Source organism: Rhamphochromis sp. 'chilingali' (genome assembly GCF_963969265.1).
Source record: "Rhamphochromis sp. 'chilingali' genome assembly, chromosome: 11".
NCBI lineage: Eukaryota > Metazoa > Chordata > Actinopteri > Cichliformes > Cichlidae > Rhamphochromis > Rhamphochromis sp. 'chilingali'.
Window position 1 is genome coordinate 20,932,358 of NC_137938.1, and position 19,897 is coordinate 20,952,254.

The 19,897-nt window shown below is 42.1% G+C and overlaps 1 protein-coding gene across 1 annotated transcript; it reads right to left on the bottom strand.

Annotated features, from left to right (window-relative positions):
* Positions 1-188: 188 nt before the first annotated feature.
* LOC308406019 (C-reactive protein-like) lies at positions 189-11,553 on the bottom strand (the record flags this gene model as incomplete). Its single annotated transcript, XM_080896827.1, is given in 5 exon segments — positions 189-294; positions 296-399; positions 497-620; positions 11,219-11,253; positions 11,530-11,553. Coding segments are annotated over 5 exon segments (393 nt in total).
* Positions 11,554-19,897: the final 8,344 nt, after the last annotated feature.

Here is a 19,897-nt window from a genome sequence, read left to right on the forward strand (position 1 = left end):
CCCCAAACTATTATACACATACAAAGCAATTAATTAACATGTTTTTCTTTAAATTGATTATTCTGATTAAGCATGAGATTGTTTTTTTCATAGAAATGAAACTGATTAATGACATTACCCTACCCAAAGACCAGCTGCAGATGTTTTCAAGCTTCTTCTGAATGACTTGATTTATTTATAGTGTAACTTTATTCACAAGTCAGCTTATTTTCTACTAGCACTCTGCCTGTGGCCTCGAACTCTAGCGCCCTCCAGTTTATCACATTCCCAGGAGTGAAGTTCAGATCTTCTAAGCTGGATCTCACAAGGGGAAAGGTCATAGTTCCACATGCGGACATCAGACATCATCCCAACAAAACACTGATTGATGTCAAATCCCCCGCCATGGGAATCCTGCTCCTGTATAAATTGCAGAGAGTTAGGATGAGTTCTCACAGAAATATATTCATACAATAAATAAATTCTCCAGAATACCCAGAAAGTATGAATTTACCTATCCTATGATAACAACTGGATCAGTGATGACCAATCCCCCAATGAATTTCTTTATTGAGGGCTTTCCGTTAAGCCACAGCTGCACCAGTTCAGATTCGGAATCCCAAGTGGTGCAAATAGTTCGTCTTGTAATCGGAAGGTTGCCGATTTGAGCCCCGACTCGGACAGTCTCGGTTGTTGTGTCCTTGCGCAAGACACTTCACCTACTGCCTACTGGTGTTGGCCAGAGGGGCCGATGGTGCGATATGGCACCCTCGCTTCTGTCAGTCTGCCCCAGGGCAGCTGTGGCTACAACTGTAGCTTGCCTCCACCAGTGTGTGAATGTGAGAGTGAATGAATTGTGGAATTGTAAAGCGCTTTGAGGGTCCCGAAAAGCGCTATATAAATGCAATCCATTATTATTATTTTCATGGCCCCATTAGCCATTCAGTATATAAATATAAATTGAACTATTATTTAATACAAGATTTAATGATGTACAGCATGTGCAAAACTCTTGATCCACCCTTTTATTTTTTGCTAGGAAAACATGTCCAGCAATTTGCTGAAGCATGCGAGGGCAAAAACACAGTTTATACAACCAGATGATCATACCAAACTACACTTAATATGACCACACAGCCTGAACTCCCTGAGACAAGCTTTCTTTTCCAAGTAGCTTTAGTAGTAGTTGCTCTTCTTATTTCCTTCGTACTTATTCTGGGTGGGTCTTTTTAAAAGTCAACCATGTTATTAAATAACCTAATTATTAAAGTGTGTCTGTGAAGGTTCTCAGTCATCCAGGTCATCGTAGTCTTAGGACCTTGGAAAGAAAAGCGTCTGGACTTCTTTGAGTTGCTTGAAGACATTTCAACTTTTTTTCGGGAAGCTTCTTCAGTTCTAAGGTCAAATGGTGGAGAGTCCCAGATTTAAACCCAGTGGGAGTTTCCCCCCAAAGAGGGACAAAGGACCCCCTGATGATCCTCTACCTAATCACATGAGCCAAAGTGTGAAAGTGGGTGTGGGTCACAATCAGCCAGGGTTTTGGGTGAGCTCATTGTGAAACCTGGCCCCACCCTATCATGTGATTTCCTGAGGTCAGATGGCCCAGGATGTGAGTGGGTGTTAAGGTGTCTGGGAAGGGATCTCAAAACTGGATTATAGATGGCAGAGAGTTGGTGTCTTAAGCCACCGACTCTGTTCAAAGATGGTCGTTCACAGGGGACATAGATAGCTTCTTTCACTCCTCTTTCAAACCATCTGTCCTCTCTGTCCAAAATGTGAACATTGGCATCCTTGAAAGACTGACCTTTGTCCTTTAGATGCAGATGGACAGCTGAGGCTTGTTCCGTGGAGGTGGCTCTTCTATGTTGTGACATGCGCTTGTGAAGTGGCTGTTTGGTCTCTCCGATGTGGAGGTCTGGGCATTCCTCGCTGCACTGTACAGCATATACCATGTTGTTAAGTTTGTGTTTAGGGTTTTTTTGTCTTTCGGGTGAACCAGTTTCTGTCTGAGTGTGTTGCTGGGTCTGAAGTACACTGGGATGTCATGCTTGGAGAGAACCCTCCTGAGTTTTTCTGATACACCAGCTACATAGGGGATGACAATGTTGTTGCGTCTGACTTTCTTATCCTCCCTCGCTGGTGTCTGATCTTCTTTTCTGTGCATCTTTGCTGACTTTATAAACGCCCAATTAGGATAACCGCATGTTTTAAGTGCTTCCTTTACATGTGTGTTCCTTCTTTTTCCCTTCAGGCTTAGAGGGAACATGTTATACATATATATTTATATATGTATAAGGGGTATAAGGGGTATAAGGGGTGCAACAATGCACAAAATTCACGGTTCGGTTCGATACTTTGGTGTCACGGTTCAATATTTTTTCGATACAAAAAATGTTCATGCCTTTTTAATTTGTCATCTATTAAAATTATAATATCAGTATCTGTATCACTAGCTTGTAAATAAATCTAAAGATGGACTAGAAAGGACCCTGAGTTGTTGCTACATTTTAAACTAAACTAAATAGTTTATATGTTCATGTGAGAGCGTCCTGTTTTGTTGAAAATGTAATAGAGAAGAAAAAGAGAAAAAAGAAAAGAAAAAAAAATTATAAATATATATTTTAACTCAAAAGTACAGTTTTTAAATTTAATGTTGCTGAAACAACAAAATAATAAAACATAAATAAATCTATCTGATTGAGGAATCACTCATCTTTGGAAAAGAGAGTTTATTACAGAGAAATGGCTCTTTCCAAAATAAAAGCTATACTATACGCTTCTTCTGGGCTATATTCTCAGCAGCATATTGAACATATCAGGTCCCCATAAGGAGAATCATGTGCTAACGGCTGTCTAAATGACTCGGGTAAAATTTGTAGCATCCGTGCTTGTTGTTTTTGTCTGCTTCCACTTGTCTTTGCACTAGGATGATGTCGGCATAAATGTGCAGTCATATTCGTTATGTTCCCACTAGTGCTGTCAGCGTTAATCTCGTTAAAATGACATTAATGCCATAACGCGGCAAATCTCCATTAACGAGTTACCGCGGATCGCCCCGTGTGTGGGGCTGGACACGGCGTCAACACGTTAACGAGCTAACTGCGCTAACGCACTAGTTCCCACCAATGTAATTGAGATTGCGTAGCACATCCAACATACTGTTTTACTTTTGTCCATGACGTGCTTACCATCAGGGTCATGCTTCACATGAAAACCAAGATAGCTCCAAACGCCAGATCTGAATGAGGGTGGTGGAGGTTCAATTTCGGGTAGCGTTGAGGCAGTTGCCATGTTGCAACGAGCTTAGCATCTGTCTTGCTAGCTTGCGCTACGCTCAGTGGATCTGCACTCGACAGTGCAGCCTAGGCAGAGTAGTCGAACACAGATTCACTGAGTGCTCAACACAGACAGCATCGTCAGAAGAAAAGTTGATAAAAATAAATAAGAAAATGTGTATTGTTCGATACATATGCGTACCGAACCGAAAGCACTGTATCGAACGGTTCAATATCGATACGAGTATCGTTGCACCCCTAATATATAAAAAAAACACCCAGCACGCCCCTGCGGGCGGTTTATCCTTCAAGCTTGGGTCCTCTACCAGAGGCCTGGGAGCTTGAGGGTCCTGCGCAGTATCTTAGCTGTTCCCAGGACTGCGCTCTTCTGGACAGAGATCTCCGATGTCGTTCCCGGGATCTGCTGGAGCCACTCGCCTAGCTTGGGAGTCACCGCACCTAGTGCTCCGATTACCACGGGGACCACCATTACCTTCACCCTCCACATCCTCTCGAGCTCTTCTCTGAGCCCTTGGTATTTCTCCAGCTTCTCGTGTTCCTTCTTCCTGATATTGCTGTCATTCGGAACCGCTACATCGATCACTACGGCCGTCTGCTTCTGTTTGTCTACCACCACTATGTCCGGTTGGTTAGCCACCACCATTTTGTCCGTCTGTATCTGGAAGTCCCACAGGATCTTAGCTCGGTCATTCTCCACCACCCTTGGGGGCATCTCCCATTTTGACCTCGGGACTTCCAGGTTATACTCGACACAGATGTTCCTGTACACTATGCCGGCCACTTGGTTATGGCGTTCCATGTATGCCTTGCCTGCTAGCATCTTGCACCCTGCTGTTATGTGCTGGATTGTCTCTGGGGCATCTTTACACAGCCTGCACCTGGGGTCTTGCCTGGTGTGATAGACCCCAGCCTCTATGGATCTTGTGCTCAGAGCTTGTTCCTGTGCTGCCATGATTAGTGCCTCTGTGCTGTCTTTCAGTCTAGCTTTGTCCAGCCACTGGTAGGATTTCTGGATATCAGCCACCTCCTCTATCTGCCGGTGGTACATACCGTGCAGGGGCCTGTCCTTCCATGATGGTTCCTCGTCTCCCTCCTCTTTCTTGGGTTTCTGCTGCCTGAGGTATTCACTGAGCACTCGGTCAGTTGGGGCCATCTTCCCAATGTATTCTTGGATGTTCGTTGTCTCATCCTGGACTGTGGTGCTGACACTCACCAGTCCCCGGCCCCCTTCCTTCCGCTTAGCGTACAGCCTCAGGGTGCTGGACTTGGGGTGAAACCCTCCATGCATGGTGAGGAGCTTTCTTGTCTTTATGTCAGTGGCTTCTATCTCCTCCTTTGGCCAGCCTATTACCCCAGCAGGGTACCTGATCACGGGCAGGGCGTACGTGTTGATGGCCCAGATCTTGTTCTTACCATTCAGCTGACTCCTCAGGACTTGCCTGACCCTCTGCAGGTACTTGGTGGTTGCAGTTTTTCTAGCGGCCTCTTCATGGTTCCCATTCGCCTGCGGGATCCCCAGGTACTTGTAACTGTCCTCTATGTCTGCAATGTTGCCTTCTGGTAGTTCAAGCCCCTCAGTTCTGACGACCTTCCCTCTCTTTGTTACCATCCGACTACACTTCTCCAGTCCGAACGACATTCCAATGTCATTGCTGTATAGCCTGGTAGTGTGGATCAGTGAATCGATGTCTCGTTCACTCTTGGCATACAGCTTGATGTCATCCATGTACAGGAGGTGGCTGACAACTGCTCCGTTCCGTAGTCGGTATCCGTAGCCAGTCTTGTTAATGATCTCACTGAGGGGGTTCAGGCCTATGCAGAACAGCAGTGGGGACAGAGCATCTCCTTGGTAGATCCCGCACTTGATGGTGACTTGTGCTATGGGCTTGGAGATGGCCTCTAGTGTTGTGCGCCACATCCCCATTGAGTTCCTGATGAAGGCTCTTAGGGTCCCATTGATCTTGTACAATTCTAGGCATTCCAGTATCCAGCTGTGGGGCATTGAGTCATAGGCCTTCTTGTAATCAATCCAGGCAGTGCACAGGTTGGTCAGTCTGGTCTTGCAGTCTCGGCTGACTGTTCTGTCTACCAGTAGCTGGTGTTTTGCGCCTCTGGTATTCTTGCCAATTCCTTTCTGTGTCCCGCTCATGTATTGACCCATGTGCCTGTTCATCTTAGCCGATATGATGCCTGACAGGAGCTTCCATGTAGTACTGAGGCAGGTTATTGGTCGGTAGTTGGAGGGGACCGGTCCCTTCTTGGGGTCCTTGGGGATCAGGACCGTCCAACCATTAGCCATTCCGGGTGTCTCTCGTTAACTAGCAGCTGGTTCATTTGTGCTGCCAGACGCTCGTGGAGTGCAGTCAGCTTCTTTAGCCAGTAGGCGTGAACCATGTCGGGCCCTGGTGCTGTCCAACTCTTCATACTGGAGACCCTTTCTTGGATATCTGCCACTGTGATGGTTACTGGACCCTGTTCAGGGAGGTCGCTGTGGTCTGCCCTCAGATCCACTAGCCACTGAGCATTGCCGTTATGGGTTGCGTCCTTCTCCCATATGCTCTTCCAGTATTGCTCCGTCTCCAGCCTTGGTGGTGCTGTTCTCTTATTGTTCCCTTGCCACTACGAGTACACCTTTGCTGGTTCTGTGGAGAACAGCTGGTTTATTCTCCTGCCTTCTATCTCTCTGGTGTACCTCCTCAAGCGGCTGGCCAAGGCTATGAGTCTTTGCTTGGCAGTTTCCAAGGCCTCAGGTATGGACAGCTTGCTGTATTTCTTAGGCACCTTCTTTGCCACACCTTTCTGCAACTCCGTTAGTTGGCTAACCTCCCTCCGTGCCACTTTGATCTTGCCCTCTAGCCTCCTTCTCCATGGAGGGTACTGCCCCTTGTCGCTGTTCAACTTGTAGCCAAGCATCTCACTGATCACTGCTGCCGTATTGTAGATCAGCTTGTTAGTGTCGGTAATCGTGGTTGTAGGTATTGCCCGTAGTGCTGCATTAACATCATCTAGCAGACCTTCTGAGGGTACTTCACGTAATCTTGGTAACCGGCTACGGGGGATCCAGGTTTCAAGCTTGGCCATGATCCTATTTTTCAGGTCAGTTTCTCTCGCACTCAACGATCCTTCTCCTATCGCACTTGGGGCTATGTACCCAATCTTGGGTGGGGGCGATGATATCTCCCCCCTGACCTGGCGTCCTGACTCCTCCTTGCCGTAGCATTTGTGTTGTACCTCGTCAATCTCTAGGTGTGAGAGCAGTCCCTTCTTTCGAATGTTGGAACACTGAGCTACTAGTTGTTTTGCCGTCATTGTGGATGTTGGGTATCGAAGAATCCATAGGTCCCTCATCCTATTCATGTAGCCCCTTCCACCGGGGTTACTTGCGTAGTAGCATTCCAACAACACCCTGTTTTCGTCTCTTGCCCACCGATGCCTTCTTGTTCCAGTAGCCCACTTTTCGTCAGGGTGCCCTGGTTCCTCAACACCTGACGCGGATCCGGGCGACGTCCGAGCCGGCATGCCTTCATATTTATCTGTCTCGCTCATGTCTGCGGTAGGCTTGCTTAGCATAGGGGGTCTAGCCTTAGGACCCTTACTAGATACAGACGCCCCAGGCAGGAATCGACGAACTTGCGATCCTCTATATATATATATATATATATATATATATATATATATATATAAAAAACACCCAGCACGCCCCTGCGGGCGGTTTATCCTTCAAGCTTGGGTCCTCTACCAGAGGCCTGGGAGCTTGAGGGTCCTGCGCAGTATCTTAGCTGTTCCCAGGACTGCGCTCTTCTGGACAGAGATCTCCGATGTCGTTCCCGGGATCTGCTGGAGCCACTCGCCTAGCTTGGGAGTCACCGCACCTAGTGCTCCGATTACCACGGGGACCACCATTACCTTCACCCTCCACATCCTCTCGAGCTCTTCTCTGAGCCCTTGGTATTTCTCCAGCTTCTCGTGTTCCTTCTTCCTGATATTGCTGTCATTCGGAACCGCTACATCGATCACTAACTATATATATATATATATAACACCCCCCCCCCCCCCCACTATATATATATATATATATATATATATATATATATATATGTGTATGTGTGTGTGTATATATATATACACACACACACACACACACACACACCGCGGATATACACTCAACAAAAATATAAACGCAACACCTTTGTTACTGCTCCCATTCCCCATGGGATGGACGTAGAGACCTAAAATTCATTCCAGATACACAATATAACCATCCCTCCCAAACAGTGGTCACAAATCAGTCCAAATGTGTGGTAGTGGGCACATCTGCTATATTGAGATAATCCATCCCACCTCACAGGTGTGCCACATCAGGATGCTGATCTGACAGCATGAGTAGTGCACAGGTGTACCTCAGACTGCCCACAACAAAAGGCCACCCTGGAATGTGCAGTTTTTTGCGCTATTGGGGGTCTGGGGACCCAGAACCGGTCAGTATCTGGTGTGACCACCATTTGCCTCATGCAGTGCAACACATCGTCGCATGGAGTCTATCAGATTGTCAATTGTGGCCTGTGGAATGTTGGTCCACTCCACTTCAATGGCTGTGCGAGGTTGTTGGATATTCGTGGGAACTGGTACACGCTGTCGTATACGCCGGTCAAGCACATCCCGAACATGCTCAATGGGTGACATGTCCGGTGAGTATGCTGGCCATGCAAGAACTGGGACATTCTCAGCTGCCATCTGCCCTGAACAATGTGAACCATGATTCATCCGTGAAGCGCACACCTCTCCAACGTGCCAGACGCCATCGAATGTGAGCATTTGCCCACACAAGTCTGTTACGGCGACGAGCTGGAGTCAGGTCAAGACCCCGATGAGGACGATGAGCATGCAGTTGAGCGTCCCTGAGACGGTTTCTGACAGTTTGTGCAGAAATTGTTTGGTTGTGCAAACCAATTGTTCCAGCAGCTGTCTGGGTGGCTGGTCTCAGACGATCTTGGAGGTGAACCTGCTGGATGTGGAGGTCCTGGGCTGGTGTGGTTACACGAGGTCTGCGGTTGTGAGGCCGGTTGGATGTGCTGCCATGTTCTCTGAAACGCCTGTGGAGACGGCTTATGGTTGAGAAATGAACATTCAATGCACGGGCGACAGATCTGGTTGACATTCCTGCTGTCAGCATGCCAATTGCACGCTCCCTCATTGCTTGTGACATCTGTGGCATTTTGCTGTAGACAAAACTGCACATTCCAGGGTGGCCTTTTGTTGTGGGCAGTCTGAGGTACACCTGTGCACTACTCATGATGTCAGATCAGCATCCTGATGTGGCACACCTGTGAGGTGGGATGGATTATCTCAATATAGCAGATGTGCCCACTACCACACATTTGGACTGATTTGTGACCACTGTTTGGGAGGGATGGTTATATTGTGTATCTGGAATGAATTTTAGGTCTCTACGTCCATCCCATGGGGAATGGGAGCAGTAACAAAGGTGTTGCGTTTATATTTTTGCTGAGTGTATATATATTAGGGGTGCAACGATACTCGTATCGATATTGAACCGTTCGATACAGTGCTTTCGGTTCGGTACGCATATGTATCGAACAATACAAAATTTTTAATTTATTTTATCAACTTTCCTTCTGACGATGCTGTCTGTGTTTAGCGCTCAGTGGATCTGCACTCGACAGTGCAGCCTAGGCGGAGCAGTCGAGTGCAGATTCACTGAGCGCAGGGCAAGCTGCACTCGACAGTGCAGCCTAGGCGGAGTAGTCGAGTGCAGATTCACTGAGCGCAGGGCAAGCTAGCGAGACAGAAGTTAAGCTCTCCTTGCAACATGGCAAATTGAACCTCCCCCACCCTCATTCATATCTGGCGTTTGGAACTATTTTGGTTTTCATGTGACGTATGACCCTGAAGGTAAGCGCGTCATGGACTAGCTAGTGTGTTAGCGCAGTTAGCTCGTTAACGTGTTGACGCCGTGTCCAGCCCCACGCACGGGGCGATCCGTGGTAGCTCGTTAACGGGGATTTGCCGTGTTGTGGCGTTAACGTCATTTCAACGAGATTTACGCTGACAGCACTAGTGGGAACACAACGAATATGACTGCACATTTACTCCGACATCATCCTGGTGCAAAGACAAGTGGAAGCCGACCAAAACAACAAGCACGCATGCTACAAACTTTACCCGAGTCATTTAGACAGCCGTTAGCACATGATTCTCCTTATGGGGACCTGATATGTTCAATATGCTGCTGAGAATATAGCCCAGAAGAAGCGTATAGTATAGCTTTTATTTTGGAAAGAGCCATTTCTCTGTAATAAACTCTCTTTTCCAAAGATGAGGGATTCCTCAATCAGATACAGGGCTCGCAAAATTTTTCCAGTCGGGCTACCAAAATCTCTCTCTGCCCTGCCCGTCGGGCTATCGCAGGAAGGAAAATTATATGTCAATGCTTTTGCATTCTTTCAGAAATGTAGCTGGGTAATTATGTCATTGGCATCGGTGAGCCACTGTCAATATGTGACTAAAACCAGCTGAATTTGCGCTTGTTTTTTGCTTTCACTTTCCAATCGCGCGAACTGTGTATAGAGAGCGACAGTACTGATTGATGAGTGACGATCATTTGCGCACCAATTCCTCTGACATCGTCTTATCAATCGTTAGCTTACTATGCAAACATGACAAGTGAAATCTCCGGCAGCTTAAACATGTGAGAGGTTGATCGCGCAGAGGATCGCTGAGCATTATGTGAGTGCGTGTGTAAAAGCAGCAGGATATATATTTTAGTTCTGCTGAGCCAAATAAGACAGGTCAGGGTGAAGAAGTGACAGCCAAAGAAAAGCTTACCACAAAAAGGAAAAGTTATGACAAATCAGACTATAAGGCAAAAAGAAAGTGCAGCTTTATGGTTTCATGGACAAAAGAATTTCTGTGGCTGCAATATGACGAGCTAAATAACCAGGGCTGCACATAAGTGGTCCACAGGTGCGCATTCGCTGTCAAAATAAAAAATGTGCACAAGATAAGAAGTTGCAACGCGTGTTTGCGTACATAAGATTTTCAGGAGGAGGACAGACATTTGTTTAGAACTCTTAAAGATGTCCAAGAAGCTCCTTTAAGCAATTACTTTGGTGTTCCTCCACCTCCAAAGAAATGTCAGAAGGAGTCCGAACCACAAAAGAAGCACGTATTCTCAGAAAAGTAGTTGCAGGATGTGAGCTGGCTTCAAACAAATGATGAACGCACAGAGATGTGGTGCGGAATGTGCCGTGAAAATTTAATAAATGACAAATTAAAAAGGCATGAACATTTTTTTTTGTATCGAAAAAATATCGAACCGTGACACCAAAGTATCGAACCGAACCGTGAATTTTGTGTATCGTTGCACCAACTAATATATATATATATATATATATATATATATATATATATATATATATATATATATATATATATATATATATATATATATATATATATACACACAATTCAGAAGGAAAACAAAGTACAGCCACCTTAACACTCTGGCTCTTTTCCATTAGACAAAAAGCCTTTGTCAAGATCAACAATGAACTGTAATTTTGAGTTCATGCCTTCACAGCTTCCCCATTCTAGCTGGAATCGATGTGCAATTCAGTTGGAGCATTCATGATTACACCATGTCCTGGTAAATAACAGTGTGCAACATGTTTTTCACTGGTTTACTGTAAATGTGACCATTTTAAGAAGAATGAACTTTAAAGGTCAGGACTGTGCTGGTGTTAAAAATATTGTCTCTTTATTTTAGAAAATGTTTAAATGGAGTTGCTGAGAGTGGATGAGAGGAATTAGGTTGATCAGTAATTCTAAATTGCCCATAGGTGTAAATAGTTGCCTGTTTCTCTGTGTTAGCCCTGCAACAGACTGGCGATCTGTTCAGGGTGTACCCTGCCTCTCACCCAGTGGTAGCTGGGATTGGCTCCAGCCCCTCCTGGTGACCCTGATGAGGATAAGGAGAAGAAAATGGATGAATGGACAGTGTGAGAGAAAGTTAAAATAAAAATTCAAATGATAAAAATTCAATAATGTGGGTGATAAAACTCATAATAATAAAACAAGGAAATAAATCAGCGTATATGCAATTTAAAAAAGATAAACACACCCTTGCATCATTAAATTGAGGCAATAAGGACTACAAGCAGACCCACTAAAAGGTAATTTGGCTGAAGTCCTAGTCATATGGGACGTCAAAATAAAACAGACTACAGCAGCTTACAAAGTGTTTCTTTTTAAAATCCATGTGCAAACCAAGACACTGGGAAAGCTACATGTAACTGTCAGTGGTGTTAGATGCCTCAATCTGCTAAAGGATGCAATATATTAGAGATGGAAGAGATAGAGAAGAAATAGGGGAGGCATGATTAGATAACTATCACCAGCTGCGCCGGCCAGCCTCCCCTGGCATTACTCATGAACCCACTGCACCTCTCCTGCAGCTGATCCACAGACCACACCCCACCATCATAATATGGTACTTTAATTTAATGCCACCTTTTCAACAAATGCAACCAAAGTTTAGGATCGTGCTCCAGTCCTCTGGTTTTTCATGCTGCAGTTATCTGATCTTTTCGTTAGTCAGAAGTCCAGAATTTCTTTATTTAACTAGCATTGATGAGAGTGAGAAGCTCTTTTGTGAGCATCCTTTTTTGTAAACGTGTGCATTTTGATATGCGAGACAGTATTTCCTGATTTCTTTCTTTTTTCCTTTATGGTCTTTTTACTTACCCTTTTCCCGTTAGACTTAAATTAAATAAGGGTTGATTACTTGTGATAAGCAGCTGTCGGTGGTCTGATAAAAATCATTGCTCTTGATTAGCTGAAATGGCTTGTCTAAGCACAACATCAAGGGCCTATTTGTACTGTCACATCCAAATATTACACCATGTCTTCAGAGGACATCTGTGATGTGTCTGTCATGGAGAACAGAATCATGAACTGGAGGGATGAACCCTGGAGAGGGATCAGACTGAAATGACAAGGCAGAGCACACTGAACTCAGCAGGGAAAGACTCCCCAAGTTTCACCTCCAGACAGGATGAGACGTAGTTGGCAGGCAAGAAATGGAGCAAAACTTTTGAATCAGTTTGAGGAACATTTTGACGTTTTTTACGCTCAGGTATGAAGCTGGTTTTAGATATAATCGTGAATATAAAATGCTGTACTATTTTAATATTGTGTTACTACTGAAAGGAAATGAGTACTATTGTTCTTTGTTTCCCTTCTTAACAAGAGAGTGCAGAACAACAGGTGTAACTGGTCCTCAGGTATTCATACATTGAAGCATCTTTGTATATATCTGTGCCCAAGACATTGCTACTGTTTAGAATATGCAATATATCAAACTACTACAATACTACTCTTTCATAATTTATAACTTCATAAAAAAGTTCCATATTTTTCTAAAGCAATTGTAGTCTGCATCAAATTTTAATGGCTTCATCTATTGCTCATGCTCTACCTCCATCAAGTTTCAGGAAATTTAGCTAAGCATTTTTCCCCCAATCTTATCTTGCTGAAAGACAAAGAGAAAGATCAACATACAAAAACAGAAGAAAATGACTTTTCTGTGACGGTTCTGGGAATCGACTCTGTATTTGTAAAACATTTGTTATTAACAAGATTTAAATGCAAAATGGGTGTTCTTATCAGTTTCTCAACACAAGAGGGAATGTTTCATTCTCATAAATGTTATCACAAAGTAAAAAAAGACTCTAATACTACAGAGGTAGCAGTAGGAGGTGTGGTATTTTATCAACAAGAACCATACTATCATAATGAAAATAACAGATAAATAATAATAACTAGCTAAGCCAAAGGCTGCATTTTGAATTAGGCCTCAGTGAGGCCTGGCATCTGTGAGAGAGGATGACAAATAAAGAATGAGGAAGGGAAGAGCAAGAACGAACATATATGCCAGCATTTACATGCCTATGATGGGAAGAGGAGTGTTTCAAGTGTGAACCTGCTTTTCAACTTCATATGAAACAATGTGAATAAACAACTGTCAACAATATAGTGTGACATAACAGACATAAAGAGGAAATGGCACGAGATGTAAGTTATTCTCTGAGAAGTTTGTTAAAACAGCATTTGTATGGTGCAGCAGAGGACAACACTAAGCAGTGACCTGCATAAAGAGCCTTAGGCAACTGTCAGAGTGTCAGACTTTACCTTGTAACCACTGAGCTGCTGTGCAGAAATTTGGCAATGAAAAACATAAAATGTAACAGCCTGTCAGTAAAACCACAAGCCATGATGGTGATGAAACGGTGAACAAAATATTAATTATACCTATTATCTTGATGGTAATATTCCTTCATATAAGGGAATCATGATTTCACTACACACAATAGTTTTATTTTCCCTCTGTGCGTGCAGAAGTCTGGTGAATTACATTTATGTCTAGGAAACATTTTTAAGTAAAACTGGGGAATGACAAAAATCCTAAAAACCTTTTTGTGCCATGTAAAATAAATCCGTTTGCATGACTGGTTCGTCTTGTATGTGGGATGTTTTACAGGGTGAAAAAAGTTAAAACTACTACTACTGAAATGAAGACCACAAGCGCACATACACATGCACAGGGCTACATCAGGGTTTTTAAAAACAGTAATGTCCTTGACACAGAGCTGAATACAGCCACTATTAAGTAAAAAAAAAAATTAAATGATTAGAATAGTAATAATTAAAGGTAAGAAAAAATAATGAGTCTGTAGTATAAAAATGTTGCCATTTCCAAAAATATAAGGATATGTGTATGCTGAGCAAGTGAGGGATGAAATCACCATCTGACCAGTCAGTTCTTTGGATATAGTGCCACAATTCCTGCATTATCCCTCAGACCTCTTAACGTCCCTCTTAGACCTCTATATGCAGAAATCTATTTACCAGATTAGTGCAAATGCAAATGCTAGGGATGCAAGTGGTGCACTGGTACTTACACCCTCACTCAACATGAAATAAGCACACTAAAGTGAATTAAGGGTGCCCTGGTTGTATTAAGTGCACTGTTAGCCTTTGCAGTAATTTCCAGAGCTTAGTACTGCAAAATCAACAGTAAAAAACTCTAAAGGATGTTAGCAGTTTAGTACTGTAATTTGCATGTAATTGTGGGAAAATTCCATGAGATTACATTATTTTTACGGTAACTCATCGTACTCATGGAAACAGCTGTAAAATACAGCAAATGTAACAATTGGTGATGTTACTGAGATTATACTATTACACCATCCGGATTTCTGTTGTTTTCTACTGTAGATCTAAGAGTAATTACTTAAATTCTTATTCAGAGTGTATTACTATAAAATGTGATTCACTGTGACAGTAGTATAACATATAAACTACAATATACAGCATAATTTTTAACTTAAGGAGTAAGTTGCAGCCACACTAAAATTTAATTCCTTGAACTGAATGGAACCTCATATATTAATAAATGTATTTGTTTATTCAAACAATGTGAAACATTATTAATACTATTAATTAATAGTATACTTGTAAGGTTAGCATTGTCATAGAGTCATAGAGACATTATGACATTATGCTAGTACAATTATGGTGAACAAAAAGTACATCTAAAAGTTAATTTCAAGAATACTGTTATGTACTAAAACGGGGGCCAATATAGTCCCAAGAAGCATTATTAGTATACGTACTAGGTAAGGTATACTTGGGAAATATAACTGAAGTATACTTATTTTTTGTATGGCCAGCAACAAAAACTAATGGCTACATTTAGAGTAATGTTTAAAAATGACTTCATTTAGCAGGGTGTTCCTTTTTTTCTCTTCTTATTCTTTCTTATACTGGACCTTCATTTGTTTTGTATAAGGTGGTACTTTTTAAGACACCTCTGCCTAACTACAGTGAACTAACCTAATAATATGCTCTGGTCGTCATTTTACACAAGTTAAGGTGTCACATCCATGAAACCTACACCACTAACCAGCATCAGTACTACAACTTCACTCTCAAAATTAATAAATTCTGGGACAAGCAGAAACTGTATTTTTAGCGGTGCATTTTGTTGCAGGCCAGACTGCTATTAGATGCACTGTCCTAAAGAAATAATTCCTTTGTAGCACCACTTCGTCTTGGTTCAGAAGAGATGTCCTGGATATACATGATAATGTAACACATTACCACAGTTTAGCGCGTTGGGTTGTGTTTTTAAAGCGATTGTTACGTTTTTAAAGCTTTTTAATGTGACAGGTGCGATAGCCGACACCACATCTTCACCTGACGTACAACGTGACGTATGACGCACACGTCAACAATGGGGATAGAAAATAGAAAATATTGCTCGAGGTGGTTAATGCTCCTTTCGCTGGTTGCCAACCACCATTAAATAACAACAAGAAGAAAATATTGATCTGCTTCTCTTAGTTTTGCACGTTTAAGCCGCAATTCTCAAATAAAGCTGCAAAGCAGGAGAACAACATGGCCATCAACTATTCTGTGCCACAGATCCAGTTCGCTGCAGCACAGAGTGATGATGAAACCGTTAACATGTGCAACTTAGAAGTAGTCAGAGGCAGAGATGGGCACTGTAATCTGATTACTTTTTTCAAGTAACGAGTACAGTAAGGGATTACTATTGCAAAAACGGTAATTGGATTACCGTTACTTTCCCGTAGGAACGCTGCGTTACTGTGTTACTGCGTTACTAAAACGAGAATGTCTCACGACAGTGACATAAGCGAGTGCGCCGTTAGTGACAACAGCTGTGTGCAGATCAACATATCGATTGTGGGAGAGAGTATGAGCGTGCAGCGTTTAAAGCGTGGAAGTACTGACCTTACTTTGAGTTTGATTCCATAAAAAGTGACAAAAACATTAGCGTCCGTTGTGCGTGGGAAGAAAACTTCTTTTTACAGCGAAAAAAACCCCTAAACTTCCAAGCAAGCACCGAGTGCACAACGAGGTAATGGGAAACTCACAGAGAAACTCGCGGATTCTTCAACTGACCGCGGCACACCTGCACCAGGGTAAACCTCCGCCTACCCTAGTCCTGCTTTACAGGTGAAAATAGAGCAACAGCACCGCAGAGTCTTTGACTTTATTTATTTTCTGCTGTGTTTTACTTGCATCTATTTGAAAGAGTGAGTGTAAACACAAAAAATATTTTATTTTATGTGCTGGAATGTGCAGAAAATAGGTTTCAATGTTAAACTAATTTATTCAAGTCAGAATGTTGCATATAATTAAATTTTTGCTTGATGCATAAAGTTAAAAGATTAAAACTGATAAAACAAGTTAAAAAAAGAGACTTTTCCATTTGATTACATTTTGTATGATGGAGTATGTAGAAAAAGTAGAATTAGGCTGAAAGATCTATCACTCTATCACCTATTCAGGTTGTAAATCGGGTTTTTAAAAAGTAACTAAGTAACTAAGTAATTAATTACTTTTGAAAATAAGTAATCAGTAAAGTAATGGGATTACTTTTTTGGGGAAGTAATCAGTAATTAGTTACTGATTACTTTTTTCAAGTAACTTGACCAACACTGGTCAGAGGTAACTGGATGTTCAATCGGGTTAAATGCAAGGTTGATTGGATTATATCTGAAGATCATATGCTATTCGTGATAACTCTGCTAGACTCCAAATTGCTCATCCATGCGGGAGTATCTCAAAATTAAATGAAACCACTTCACACTTTTTCCCTAAAACGGACTGATTAAAGTTTGATCGGAACCAAGTGTTTTTTTCACTTATTCGAGAGAAGTCCGAAATGCGTTCCTAATACTGTTTGTTTTGACTTTTAAGCTACCCTACCCGGATATTTTCATTCAAATGCTAAGACAAAATGTCAATAGCTATGAATGTGGAGAGTCAAAAGACTAGTTTGGTAATAGTTGCCGATGGATTTATGAGAATTGATAGAAACTTGGACGTTTCCAACAGGTGAACTACCGAGGTTGCGCCCAAATGCTTAAAGCTGTTAGCTGGTCAGTGTTTTCAGGTGTGCTTGTACTACCTGTACGGTGCGGAGTGCTGACTAAGTCATGTTAAACCCATTAAAGCATCGAGCTCAAATATCTTTTCATTTTTCTGCACTGTTCTCTTGTCGGCACACATTTTCTGTTTACTGAAGCCTTTTGTGAATAATTTTGATCATGTAAAAACTGGGAATTGGTCCCTATTGACAATACTCTTATTTTTTGCCATTTAGGAAAGGTAATTGGTCACTGAACTTTTACAACTATGTGTATTTCTAAATTTTGTGGCTTCAGTGCACGCAAATTTATATTGTTCAGTTTGCATGTTAAAAGCCTGCCAAGCACCCCAAGGCTGATTATGCTTGGTAAGAAGTCATTCATGAAATAGAGCTGATTAGACCATATTAAAATTTCTGTTTGGCACAGGAGCTTTTCGTGGACACAGGTATCCAGTCTCTGTTTTGTTAGCTCAAATTTCTGTAATTTCCTTTATAAACCAAGGTTGTTGGACATGTGTCTCAGTGAATCCAGCAAAGTAACAATATCAAATTTCACATTTCATATTACTGATCAACATAGTAGTCTAGCTAGACCAACAGCAGAAATACTGAACTCAATACTGTAAAGTTTAACAGCAGCACAAACTATAAACTCCTAAATAACCATACAGTTGATTCATCTCCGGTAATCTAACTGGGCTGACTCTTTGTTAGGTGTGTTTAATGTGCAGAATAATTCCCAATTATGTACAATTATAATATGTTAAAACGGACTTATGTACATAAGGCCATTAATAATTAACTGCACATAGCTATTTGCTTTATGACTATCAAGACAGTGTGAAGAAGTGAAGTACTGAAATTATTTTATGTTGCATAATGACAACATGTTGCCCCTATACATTTAAGGACAAAGTTCAATGACCGCCACCTGCTGGATGGTGAGTGCAGAGGGGCGTGTAATTGTTGAGCTGGACAAAGAGAACATCTTTGCTGATGCAATGTCAGTCTTCTTTGGTTCATTTTATGTATTGAACCTGGAATACCAGGAGTCAGCATGTGCAAGGTTTTTTGTAAGGATAAACCCTGATGAAGCGCCTTGAGGCGACTTTTGTTGTGATTTGGCGCTATATAAATAAAATAGAATTGAATTGAATTGAATTGAAGAGGGAACAAAATGTACCTCCAAGGTTGGGACAAGCGAAAGGTTGTTCACATTAACCCTCATGTCACAACTTTCCTCCAGCGGCTTACTGAATTTGAGTGGAGAACTTCAAATTAGGTAAGTGTTTTGGCCATTTTTAGTGAATTTCTTGTATAATTTAAGTATCCAATGTGTTGTTACCTGTGTCTCCACAGATGATCCATGGCCCATGCTTTCTGGACATTTACACAAGACGAACAACAATGAAGACAAGCTCTCTTGCCATCTTGCAAGACGCTGTCTCTGTCCAATAGGTTTTTTGAGTGCAACAGTTTTGATTTTTTTCCCTTCTTTTACCCGTTTGTTAAAAATTATTTCAGCTACTTACACTTTAATTGTCACATGTATTGGCTCACCCTACAAATCAATGAACTCATTCCACAAAGCAAGATCAGGGTTCAGTGCAGGTCAGTCAAGTTCCTTCACACCACACACGCTCATCCATGTCCTTGTGGACCCTGTTTTGTGCATTGATTTGGTAGTGTGAGCCAGTATTTTGGACAAAGTGTATATAAAGGCAGAAGTGTGGGGCTTGATATTATATTCATTACAATTCAGTTTATTTGTATGGTGCCAACAAAATGAATGCCAAGGCACTTTACATTGTAGGTTTAAGACCCTACAAAATATAACTAAGAAAACCCAACACTTGAGCATATGTTGTCTGCCATGATATGGATATGACATAATATCGTTATTGTTTGTACAACCATCTGAGAAAATAATGGATTACATGGTTTAGTAAAAACAAATGCTTCCTCAATGAAAACATGTTTTCAGTTCTTTTCAGTTTTTGATTTTGGAAATGTGTATTTCAGCAGGGAAAAATCAGAATTGAAATAAAGTGGTGTAAAGCACATGAATTATATTTTGTTTGTGAGTGTCTATGTATCTATCCATCCATCCATCCAATTTTTTTGGAACCCTCCAGTCTCTTACAGTATGTTACTGTTAACTGAAATTACGGTAAATTGCGACCTGTTAAACAGCAAACGACCGCCTGTTGGGACACGGTATCCTCTAGCAGAGATGAATATTTTTGGTACTGATGATGCGTGATAACGGTAAGTTACTGGTTAATATATTGCAGTTTATTACCTTGCAGCGGGCTTACAGTGACATACCGTGAATAAACGGTAGTATACCAATTTCTTAATCACAGTATGATGTTACTTTGTTGACGTAATTTACGACATAACGACATAACGGTATCTCACTGGCGACAGTGACGCCAGTGAGATACCGTAAAAAAAGGCTACAGGTGCGTTACCATAATTTGTCCAAGAGTATTATACCACACCAGCAAAAAACGGTATCATCCTGCAGAACGGTAAGCTACCGTAACACGGCGTCATGGTATGACGCTGGCAACAGTGACGCCAGTATGTTACCGTAAAGTGGCGATGAAAAGCCTAACAGTGTGTCATATTTTAGTTCTAT